The sequence below is a fragment of the Bombina bombina genome, chromosome 2, assembly GCF_027579735.1.
Source record: "Bombina bombina isolate aBomBom1 chromosome 2, aBomBom1.pri, whole genome shotgun sequence".
Classification (NCBI taxonomy): Eukaryota; Metazoa; Chordata; class Amphibia; order Anura; family Bombinatoridae; genus Bombina; species Bombina bombina.
In genome coordinates, this window is record NC_069500.1 from 1,318,197,347 (window position 1) to 1,318,209,852 (window position 12,506).

Consider the following 12,506-nt stretch of genomic DNA (forward strand, 5'->3'; position numbering starts at 1 on the left):
TATCATGTCCGCTCGCACTTTCATAAATCGGCCCGATTGTATCTTTCTATGAAACTCTTAAGTGAGATTGAGCCTTTGTGACTGGGTTTTTATTGGGGATGTGATTCCATGCATGCTAAATCCAAACACGGTAATGAGTGCCTTTCAAACTGCCTGCCCCTACATTGTAAAACTTGTTAACTGGAACAAGCATTCGTGACAGTGAGTTCCATAATGAAGGCTTTGGAATTGAGTGTTGAGAATGTAATGTGATAAAAATAAGTTAATGTCACACATGCAAATGAGTATTTTTTCTTTCAGAGTGAACAAAGGGGTTAAATGAATAGAGCTTTGCTGAAACCTTAACCCTTTCCGGTCCTTTAAATGTTTAAATTGTGCGGCCGGCAGGTCTTATTTAATTTTTGCTGCAATTTTTTGAATTACACAGCTAAATAGCAAGTCACCGCTAGATGTCACTCTTTAGCTGTGAAATTCAAAAGCGTCAAAGTCGGAAAATATATCCGACATTTAAACGCATGCGCTAAATCGGATATATTCCTACAAAGGACCGCAAAGGGTTAAGAATGGACTATTGTATCATTTTTCGGAGAGAACTTCCAGTTTCTAATTCGAAAACAGGTGCTTAACACATGAAAAATCCTTTTCAGAAGCTTTTTAGTTGAGAACTTGTTTCAGGGTGGGGTTTTAACAAAAGAAACAATATGGCATTGTGATCACTTGAGAAACCAATTCGGTCAGAAAGCAAAAAGCCTTTTTGCAAGTAAAGCGCTTATAGACTGATTGAGGCTGCAATTACTAATATACTATATAGTAGACATGATGCAGTCGCCTCCAAATGCAGAAGGTGGCGACCGCCAGCGACCTTCGACTATTTTCTTCTTGTGAGAATGAAAAACACTAAGATTTGTGCAAATCCATATCTTAGTGTGTTGCACTTTCACAAGAACAAATCTGACCATCTTTGGCATATGTTTCCTTATGAAGGAGACAAATGCACATCTCTACTTAATACTAAATGTGAAATTAATTGATCATATTAGTGTAATATTTTTCAAGAATGAGAAATGTTAATCAAGGTAATATATTTAACTTACACTGATTAAAGTGAATGTATTTCAGTTTTAAGTAGAAGCATTTATGCAATATACTTCCATTAGTAAACATGCTTCCAGTAAAACATATTACTGTTTCAGTGGCATATGCACATATGCTACAAGTTACTAGAGGATCAGGATTCAAACACCATGCCTGCTCAGACAGCTGGCTGTGGTGTGTACTGCATCAGTGAAGACTTTATACAAGCCACTACTCACTGTCTGAGAAGGTGCAGTGTTTTAATGTTGATGCATGGGACACTCACAGCATATGTGCATATGCCACATTTTTGCCAATTGAAGTATATTGCAAAATGCTTCTTTTTAAAATGTAAATGCACATTTCACTTGACCTTCTATCCCTTTAATTCTATTAATATGCAATAGCACAGCTTGGCACTGCTTTATAGACTTGTGCAGCTTCGAAAAATTCGGTTTTGATCGATTCGAATTTCGGTTCGGATCGATTCGAATTCGGAAGAAATCGAATGAATTTGTTTCGGATTAATTCGGATTCTTTCGGATTCGTGAAAAATTCGGTTCAATTCGTTTCGAATCGATTCGGAATTTCGGTCAGTGTTAAGTGGGATGTGCTGTGTATTACACTAGTATACTGTACAATACTAGTGTAGTACACGGCCATCCGAATCCATCCGAATCTACCAAATAAATTCGAATCGATTCAGATTTATTCGGTAGATTCGGTACTACCGCAATTCGGAAATTCGAATCAATCCGAATCTCCGAATTCGACAAATTCGTTCGGACCAAATCGAATCGCACATGTCTACTGCTTTACTGTGCATGTGACATCATCACTTAAATACAAACACATCTAATGACAATGGTACAACATTTAGCACTAATCAGCAGCTATCTCTCAGATATGCTTTTCAACAAAGGGTACCAAGAGATCAAAATAAATTAGATAATAGAACTAAACTGTAAAGCTGTTTAAAATCATATTTTATCTGAATCATGAAAGTCTAATTTTGACTTTACTGTACCTTTAAGTGAACGTGGTGCTACACTCTTACTGAGAAATTAATAAAATAATGTAGTTAACATACACTATAAAAACTATATATAAAAACCTACAGCAATTCAATAAGTATCAGTGGTCTTCTACTGGGGGATCATCATAGGAGTTCAGTCCCTAGATGTAATCAAAATGGGCTGAGGGTTAGAGTCCTATCCTGAACAAACATTAAAGGGATAGTCTAGTCAAAATTAAACTTTCATGATTCAGATAGAGCATGCAATTTTAAACAACTTTCTAATTTACTCCTATTATCAAGTTTGCTTCATTCTATTGGCATCTTTATTTGAAAAAGTAGAATTGTAAGTATAGGAGCAAGCCCATTTTTTATTCAGAACCTGGGTAGCACTTTCTGATTGGCGCTGAATCAAAAATGGGCCGGCTTCTAAGCTTACATTAAAATAAAGATACCAAGAGAGCGTAGAAAATTTGATAATAGGAGTAAATTAGAAAGTTGCTTAAAGGGACAGTCTACAATAGAATTTGTATTGTTTTAAAAGATACATAATCCCTTTATTATCCATTCCCCAGTTTTGCATAACCAACACAGCTATATTAATATACTTTTTACCTCTGTGATTACCTTGTATCTAAGCATCTTCTGATCCCCCCTGATCACATGACTTTGTATTTATCATCTATTGATTTGCATTTAGTGCTGTGTTGTGCTGACTCTTAAATATCTCCATGTGCGTGAACATAATGTTATCTATATGGCCACATGAACTAGCAGTCTGTGAAAAGTCAATAAAAATGCATGTGATAAGAGGCTGTCTGTAGTGGCTTTGAAACAGGCAGGAAATTATAGGTTTAAATGTTACAAATTATATTAATCTAACAATGTTGGTTGTGTAAAGCTGGGGAATGGGTAGTAAAGGCATTATCTATCTTTTTAAACAATAACAATTTTAATGTAGACTGTCCCTTTAAAATTGCATGCTCTATCTGAATCATGAAAGTTTAATTTTGACTAGACTGTCCCTTTAATTCTCTTTTGTAATAACCAAAACAAAATGTAATACATTTATCTGGGGCACATGTGACCTGAACATCACACCACAGGTTTTGGTGACCACAAGTTAGCCAGTTCTCACCCTCATATTGGTAAAAAAATGAAGGTCAAATGATTCCATCTACAATCACATACACAAGCTCTGGGGGACCTTGGTAACTACTGTAAAATTGACACCCAATGAAGTGTGGATGAAGAACAATGCTTTGTAATGCTAGCATCAATAATATACTGCTAATAAAAAATAATGCCAATTTGGTGGTTATCAAAGAAACATTAAATAAATTTAGTTAACATGCATAAGAAATTGATCACAACATTACAAAAAATCTACATATAAATCTACATATAAAAATCTACACACCATTTGAAAAGCCTATTGAGTGTTGTTCTCTCTGGAGGCACTGGAAGAATTAAAATTTTTAGATTTAAATTACTGAAAAATGGGCAAAACAAATAATGAAAGCTCTTATTTTTTTTTATTTTTTTTTTACTATGTCAAATAATCTCTTCGCCCTCAGATGGTGTTAAGCCCCAAAAATGTGGTGGACACAAATCCTTCTAATGAGTAGTGTCCTGCCACAAAAGTTTGTTTATATAGTAAGTGGTGTCAGGTGGGCTCTTTATGTCCTGAAATTGCCATCCTGTTTAACTCATCTACTGGCAAACCAGTCTTAGATGTGTTGAATAAAGATCCTTACACTGATGCATTATTAACAGTCGGCTAGATTACAAGTCTTGCGTTAGGCTTAAAAAGCAGCGTTGGCCGGTCCCAGCGCTGCTTTTTAACGCCCGCTGGTATTATGAGTCTTGCCGGTACAGGTGTACCGCTCACTTTATTGGCCAGACTCGGAAATACCGCAAATCCACTTACGTCAATTGTGTATCCTATATTTTCAATGGGACTTGCATAGGGCCGGTATTACGAGTCTGACAAAAAGTGAGCGGTAGACCCTCTCCTGTCAAGACTGGTACCGCATTTTAAAGTCAGTAGTTAAGAGTTTTACACTACAACGCCGTAGCATAAAACTCTTAACTAATGTGCTAAAAAGTACACTAACACCCATAAACTACCTATTAACCCCTAAACCGAGGCCCTCCCGCATCGCAAACACTAAAATAAATATTTTAACCCCTAATTTGCCGAATCGGACATTGCCGCCACTATAATAAATATATTAACCCCTAAACCACCGCACTCCCGCCGCCACTATAATAAAGTTATTAACCCCTAAACCTAAGTCTAACCCTAACCCCACCTAACTTAAATCTAAATAAAATTACGACAATTAACTAAATAATTCCTATTTAAAACTAAATACTTACCTATAAAATAAACCCTAAGCTAGCTACAATATAACTAATAGTTACATTGTATCTAGCTTAGGGTTGATTTTTATTTTACAGGCAACTTTGTATTTATCTTAACTAGGTACAATAGTTATTAAATAGTTATTAACCATTTAATAACTACCTAGTTAAAATAAAGACAAATTTACCTGTAAAATAAAACCTAACCTAAGTTACAATTACACCTAACACTACACTACAATTAAATTAATTAGCTAAATTAAATACAATTAATTATAATTAAATAAAATGATCTAAAGTACAAAACAAACAAACACTAAATTACAGAAAATAATAAACAAATTAAAAGATTTTTAAACTAATTAAACCTAATCTAATCCCCCTAACAAAATAAAAAAAGCAAAGCCCTACCCTACACTAAATTACAAATAGCCCTTAAAAGGGCCTTTTGCGGGGCATTGCCCCAAAGTAATCAGCTCTTTTACCTGAAAAAAAAATTACAAATCCCCCCCCAACATTAAAACCCACCACCCACACAACCAACCCTACTCTAAAACCCACCGAATCCCCCCTTAAAAAAAAACTAACACTAACCCCCTGAAGATCACCTTACTGGGAAACGTCTTCACCCAACTGGGCCAAAGTCCTCAACGAAGCCGGGAGAAGTCTTCATCCAAGCCGGGCGAAGTGGTCATCCAGACGGGCAGAAGTCTTCATCCAGAAGGCATCTTCATCCATCTGGCGCGGAGCGGGTCCATCTTCAAGACATCTGACGCGGAGCATCCTCTTCTTCCAACGGCTAAACACAGAATGAAGGTTCCTTTAAATGACGTCATCCAAGATGGCGTCCCTTCAATTCTATCAGCCAATCGGAATTAAGGTAGAAAAAATCCTATTGGCTGATGCAATCATCCAATAGGATTGAACTGGCATTCTATTGGCTGATTGGAACAGCCAATAGAATGCCAGCTCAATCCTATTGGATGATTCGGAATTGAAGGGACGTCATCTTGGATGACGTCATTTAAAGGAACCTTCATTCTGTGTTTAGCCATCAGAAGAAGAGGATGCTCCGCGTCGGATGTCTTGAAGATGGACCCGCTCCGCGCCGGATGGATGAAGATAGAAGATGCCGTCTGGATGAAGACTTCTGCCCGTCTGGAGGACCACTTCGCCCGGCTTGGATGAAGAGTTCTCTCGGCTTCGTTGAGGACTTCGGCCCGGTTGGGTGACGACGTCTCCCAGTAAGGTGATCTTCAGGGGGTTAGTGTTAGGTTTTTTTAAGGGGGGATAGGGTGGGTTTTAGAGTAGGGTTGGTTGTGTGGGTAGTGGGTTTTAATGTTGGGGGGGAATTGTAATTTTTTTTCAGGTAAAAGAGCTGATTACTTTGGGGCAATGCCCCGCAAAAGGCCCTTTTAAGGGCTATTTGTAATTTAGTGTAGGGTAGGGCTTTTTTATTTTGGGGGGGCTTTTTATTTTGTTAGGGGGATTAGATTAGGTGTAATTAGTTTAAAAATCTTGTAATTTGTTTATTATTTTCTGTAATTTAGTGGGGGGGTTTTTGTACTTTAGATAATTTTATTTAATTGTAATTAATTGTATTTAATTTAGGTATTTAATTTAATTGTAGTGTAGTGTTAGGTGTAATTGTAACTTAGGTTAGGTTTTATTTTACAGGTAAATTTGTCTTTATTTTAACTAGGTAGTTATTAAAATATAGTTAATAACTATTTAATAACTATTGTACCTAGTTAAAATTAATACAAAGTTGCCTATAAAATAAAAATAAACCCTAAGCTAGCTACAATGTAACTATTAAATATATTGTAGCTATTTTAGGATTTATTTTATAGGTAAGTATTTAGTTTTAAATAGGAATTATTTAGGTAATTGTAGTAATTTTATTTAGATATATTTAAATTATATTTAAGTTAGGGTGGTTAGGGTTAGACTTAGTAAAAAAGTGTTGGGTATATGGTGCGCAAATCTGCCCCTTGCAATACACACTAATCTGCTCCCATAAAGCAGATAATGCAAGAACTGGTACAAAGAAAAAGAGAGATGTGTGTATGCGCTAAACAGCTCTGGGGATGATGAATATTCTATAAATATATATTAGTATATTTAGAGATATGAATTATGAAGGTATATATTATGAAAACACTTTGTGTGGCATAAAAATATAGTGTAGATGTTACAGAGTCTACCTGTGCGACTAGTTTAAATCTAATATCCAAGCAACTAAAATGAATCAAATATCAAAGCAATATGTATATCAAAATAAAATTTATTTATCTTAATTAAAATAACAATGAAATATTGTCTACTGATACTATGATATTATGACCGGTCATATATAGTGACAAACTCTATGCTAAAACATAAAAAATAAGCTAAAAATAGCTGACTATTTGTGCAGCTCAGTCTAAAATTATATTGGGATAGTAGCCCTATATGAGAGAGTAAATCCACCTATGGAATCTTGGCTTTTATAACAGTGAAAGTTCCGTTTGGGAAAGAGGTAGATATCAAACTACCTAGGGATGAAGTATTATTATGGCTCCGTTATAGGAGTAAACAGGTGTTAAAAGTCCCGTATGGAGATATTGAAAGTTCCATAATTGGCAGTTTCTGTGAAAATAAGTTGATACCTTCTTTTAGGAATAACTTACTGACAACCACGCTGCAGGACCGCTACACCTCTATGGTGCCTACCTGCTCTTTAGTCGAGCTGAATCCTCCGTCAGGGTATGGCACAGGTGTCCAGCGCGGCTCACTACAGCTGGTGACGTCAGGAACGCTGGATGCGTGTCGAATGTAGGTCCGGTCTCGATGAAAAAAACTCTGCGCAGAGTATTGGAAGTGGATCAAATAATCCCAACGAATCCTTTGCAATCCTTGTAGATAATTATATATTCTCACTTTGTAATTGTTCTTCTAGGTCCATCAACGCGTTTCACCATATAGAATGGCTTTATCAAGATAAAGCCATTCTATATGGTGAAACGCGTTGATGGACCTAGAAGAACAATTACAAAGTGAGAATATATAATTATCTACAAGGATTGCAAAGGATTCGTTGGGATTATTTTTTCATCGAGACCGGACCTACATTCGACACGCATCCAGCGTTCCTGACGTCACCAGCTGTAGTGAGCCGCGCCGGACACCTGTGCCATACCCTGACGGAGGATTCAGCTCGACTAAAGAGCAGGTAGGCACCATAGAGGTGTAGCGGTCCTGCAGCGTGGTTGTCAGTAAGTTATTCCTAAAAGAAGGTATCAACTTATTTTCACAGAAACTGCCAATTACGGAACTTTCAATATCTCCATACGGGACTTTTAACACCTGTTTACTCCTATAACGGAGCCATAATAATACTTCATCCCTAGGTAGTTTGATATCTACCTCTTTCCCAAACGGAACTTTCACTGTTATAAAAGCCAAGATTCCATAGGTGGATTTACTCTCTCATATAGGGCTACTATCCCAATATAATTTTAGACTGAGCTGCACAAATAGTCAGCTATTTTTAGCTTATTTTTTATGTTTTAGCATAGAGTTTGTTACTATATATGACCGGTCATAATATCATAGTATCAGTAGACAATATTTCATTGTTATTTTAATTAAGATAAATAAATTTTATTTTGATATACATATTGCTTTGATATTTGATTCATTTTAGTTGCTTGGATATTAGATTTAAACTAGTCGCACAGGTAGACTCTGTAACATCTACACTATATTTTTATGCCACACAAAGTGTTTTCATAATATATACCTTCATAATTCATATCTCTAAATATACTAATATATATTTATAGAATATTCATCATCCCCAGAGCTGTTCAGCGCATACACACATCTCTCTTTTTCTTTGTACTAGGGTTAGACTTAGGTTTAGAGGTTAATATGTTTATTATAGTGGTGGCGACGTTGGGGGCGGCAGATTAGGGGTTAATAAATGTAGTTAGGTTGCAGCAACATTGGGGGCAGCAGATTAGGGGTTAATAAATATAATGTAGGTGTCAGCGATGTTGGGGGCAGCAGATTAGGGTTTCATAAGTATATTGTAGGTGGCAGCGGTGTCCGGAGTGGCAGATTAGGGGTTAATAATATAATGCAGGTGTCGGCGATGTTGGGTGCGGCATATTAGGGGTTAATAAGTGTAAGACTAGGGGTGTTTAGACTCGGGGTTCATGTTAGGGTGTTAGGTGTAGACATAAATGTATTTTCCCCATAGGAATCAATGGGGCTGTGTTAGGAGCTTTACACTGCTTTTTTGCAGGAGTAAGGTTTTTTTTCAGCCGGCTCTCCCCGTTGATTCCTATGGGGAAATCGTGCACGAGCACATTTTACCAGCTCAACTCTAACGTAAGCAGCGCTAGTATTGAGGTGAGATGTGGAGCTAAATTTTGTTCTACGCTCACTTTTTTGCGGTTAACGCCGGGTTTGTAAAAACCCGTAATACCAGCACTGTCTGTAAGTGAGCAGTGAGCATAAACTGCTCGTTAGCACCGCACCCCTGTTAACGCAAAACTCGTAATCTAGGCCAGTGTTTTTAGACAGCATTGCTATTATATATACTTTCTGATCACTGTCATTATGTGTTTATCTCATCTTTTCTGTTGAGGATAATTAGGCACTAAAAGTGTCCAATATAGCAATGTTAAAGGAACTTTAAACCTTGATAAATAAAACTATTTTCACATCACTATATTCCTCCTAGTTATTGCTTACACACCTTATTTGTCCCTATTTTTTTCTGTGTGTGCGATTAGATAAGTGAATCCTAGGTTTCAACATGGGGGCTCTTGTTAATTTATAGAATCTAAATTTCTATATAGAAACTAAAACTTTCCACATATTTCTTCAATATTTAATTAACTAATATAATTTGAAAATATACACATATATTATTTTCAGAATATTTGCTTTGAATACATATGTAGAGTTTATTTACTGTTTAATGTCCCTTTAAGGTCAACGAATTGGTAGCTTAATATATTTAAATTATATAAATACATTAGTTATAGCCATCAGCCCATTTAATTATTAAAGGTACATAAAACCCATGTTTTATACTTTTATGATTCAGATAGATTATATAATTTTAAACAACTTTCCAATTTATTTCTATTATAAATTTGTCTTTGTTTATTTTTGGTATCTTTTGTTGAAAAGCAGGAAGGTAAGCTCAGGGGTGTGCATGTGCTTGCAGTACTTTATTGCAGCAGTTTTGCAAAAAGGTTATACATTGGCAAGAGCACTAGATGGCAGCACTATTTCCTGTCATGTAGTCCTAAAGATATGTGCACAATAACTATCTAGATATCTCTTCAACAATGAATAATATGAGAACGAAGCACATTTGATAATAGAAGTAAATTGGAGACTTTTTTAAAATTGTATTCTCTATCTGAATAATGAAAGGGAAAAAAATGGGTTTCATGTCCCTTTAAGTTTCGTAAGTATGATTTTATAATAAATTAAAGGTGAACCATAGAAATCATATTTCAACAATACTTAACCATAAATATTAGTTTAATTTATCTCACTGTTGCATGACATTTTTACAGACATTTGACTAATATCATGAGTTAAATGCCCAACAAAATGGAACAAAACAAATGTTGGTTAAAAAAAGTTAGTTTGTGAGAAACACTTACCTACATAGAGCACACACAAAACAACTGGGATGATAAGTTTTTCCTAGGGCAGAAACAACTTCTCCCTCAATGAATGCATCGCAACTGAGGCAACGTGTTCCGTAGAGTTTCTGATAATCCTCAGTACATATGTAATCCCCCTCTCTCACAAAAAAGCCTCCCTGGGCAAGGTCACATCCGCACACTATAAGAGAAGAAATGACAGGTATGTATCTGTATTAGCAGGTTTGTTATATTACTTTTATTGTTCCAGAAAGTGATTGAACACATGGGGTATAGATAATAAAGAAACAGCATAAAGGCATAAAGGACTATAACAATTTGTTTACAAATGCAAAGCATAATATTTTGAAGATGTAAACGGATGTGTCATAACTATGACAACTTTGACAAGCATGTGTACGTTGGCTTATTGTTATTTATAAATGGTAAACATACTACAGACTTTTAAGCTTTTTTTTCCATACTTTTCCAGCCTGATGAAAGTGCCGCTATCCAAACTACATACCATGCATTCAAATAACGGACATAATATAACTTAACAGAAAAAAAATTGTTCATGATGAATCGTTCATCATTAAAAAATACATAATTTATTCTTACCTGATAAATTCCATTCTTTCTTGGTGGTGATAGTCCACGAAAATCCTTCTGGGAATTCATCTCCTGTTCACCAGGAGGAGGCAAATACACCCCCACACCAGAGTTTTAAGTATCTCTCCTATTTCCCTTTCCCTCCCAGTGGTATGTATAGCCAAGGATAGGACGAGGAAGTAAGATAGTAGGGTAAAGAGGCGCAAACTAGAACTGCCACCAAGTCGCCAACCAAATTGGGCAGGTTAGTGGACTATCACCATCAAGAAAGAAAGAAAGGAATTTATCAGGTAAGAATAGATTTTGTTTTTTTTTCTAAGGTGGTGATAGTCCAAGAAAATCCTTATACCCAAGCTGTGGAGTCCACCAAGGAAAACTGGAGGGAAAAAAAGGAAAGGCAGGCACCTATTTACCAGGAAATACGCCTGAAGAACCTTCCTTCCAAAACCATAAGGCTAAAAAAACAGAAGTAACCTTCTGAACCTTATGTTACCCGAGATCAGGACAACGAGCTAAAGACCTGACGTAAATCTTTAGTAGCCTGTAAACAGAATCTCAGTGTTCTAACCACATTTAGCATCTGCAGTAACCTCTTCTTTGAAAATTGAACCTTTGAACATAAAGGAGGGCATCCAGATTACTGTTCTCTTTAGAAACCCCTTAGGTAGAAAATCGGAGAAGTTTGATAGTCATTCCCTGTCCTGATGGCTAACCAAATAATGTGGACATAAAAGAAAGCTGACAAATCAGATACCCTTAAAGGAGCATAAAACCCAAACATAGGTAGGCTAAGGAGCAGCAATACATTACTAGGAGCTAGATGCTGATTGATGGCTGCACATAAATGCCCCTTTTTTATTGGTTCACCAGATGTGTTCAGCTAGCTCCCAGTAGTACATAGTTGCTCCTTCAACAAAGGATACCAAGATATTGACGCACATTTCATAATAGAAGTACATTTAAAAGTTGCTTAAAGTACCAGTAAACCTAAAAAATAATGTTATATAATTCTGCACATAGTTTTTTATTACATAATATATCCAGTGATTTTTTATTACAAAAGAGGGTTTTCCAGACCCGCCCTCTGTGCTCTACTGAGCGGGTCAGGTTTTCCCTCAGAGCGCATCGGGCCAGCTGTTTAGTCACACCCCGGCCCGACCGCGCCATTACATTCAATGCAGCTCGCTCCTGCTCTGTATATGTGCAGAATTATATAACATTATTTTTTAGTTTTACTGGCACTTTAAAATTGCATGAGCTATCTGAATCATAAAAAAAAAAATGGGTTTCATGTCCCTTTAAAAATTCACCAGCCTATCTCACTCCTATCATTACTTCCCATACGACTAGACGGGGGTCCAAACTATGTTACAGAGGTTGTGAAGTTGAGGGAACGTACAAACATTTGTGGTGGGATTGTTCTCATATGGAATAAATTATCACTCTTTTTAAGTAGGATCCTAGATAGCCCCATTCAACTGACCATGATCCATTATTGCATGAACGCCTAAGGCAATTTAACAAAGATATCAACCAATTTATCAGGATTTTATGCACAGCGACACATATATGTATAGCCAGATATTGGACAGAAGGGGCTCCATCCTGGAACGAAATTTTACATAAAATTAGGCATTTCTACAACATGTCAGCACAATCAGGAGGCTTTCCAAAGAGTCTGGTATTATTGGATCAAATATGACTCAATTTAATTCAGTCCAAAACAGTCACTGGACTCAATGATACAGAGTTCTTACATATAGCTATATGCCAGTTGGCTGCTC

General features: G+C 36.3%; 1 protein-coding gene across 4 annotated transcripts in view; it reads right to left on the reverse strand.

The window, feature by feature from the left end:
* The window catches only part of ABLIM2 (actin binding LIM protein family member 2), a 470,688-nt gene that overhangs the window by 194,442 nt on the left and 263,740 nt on the right, over positions 1-12,506 (reverse strand). For all 4 annotated transcript variants that reach the window (XM_053704171.1, XM_053704169.1, XM_053704170.1 and 1 more), the window contains exon 3: positions 10,129-10,312. In XM_053704171.1, coding sequence (XP_053560146.1) covers positions 10,129-10,312 — 184 coding nt within the window. The remainder of the gene's footprint in view (positions 1-10,128; positions 10,313-12,506) is intronic.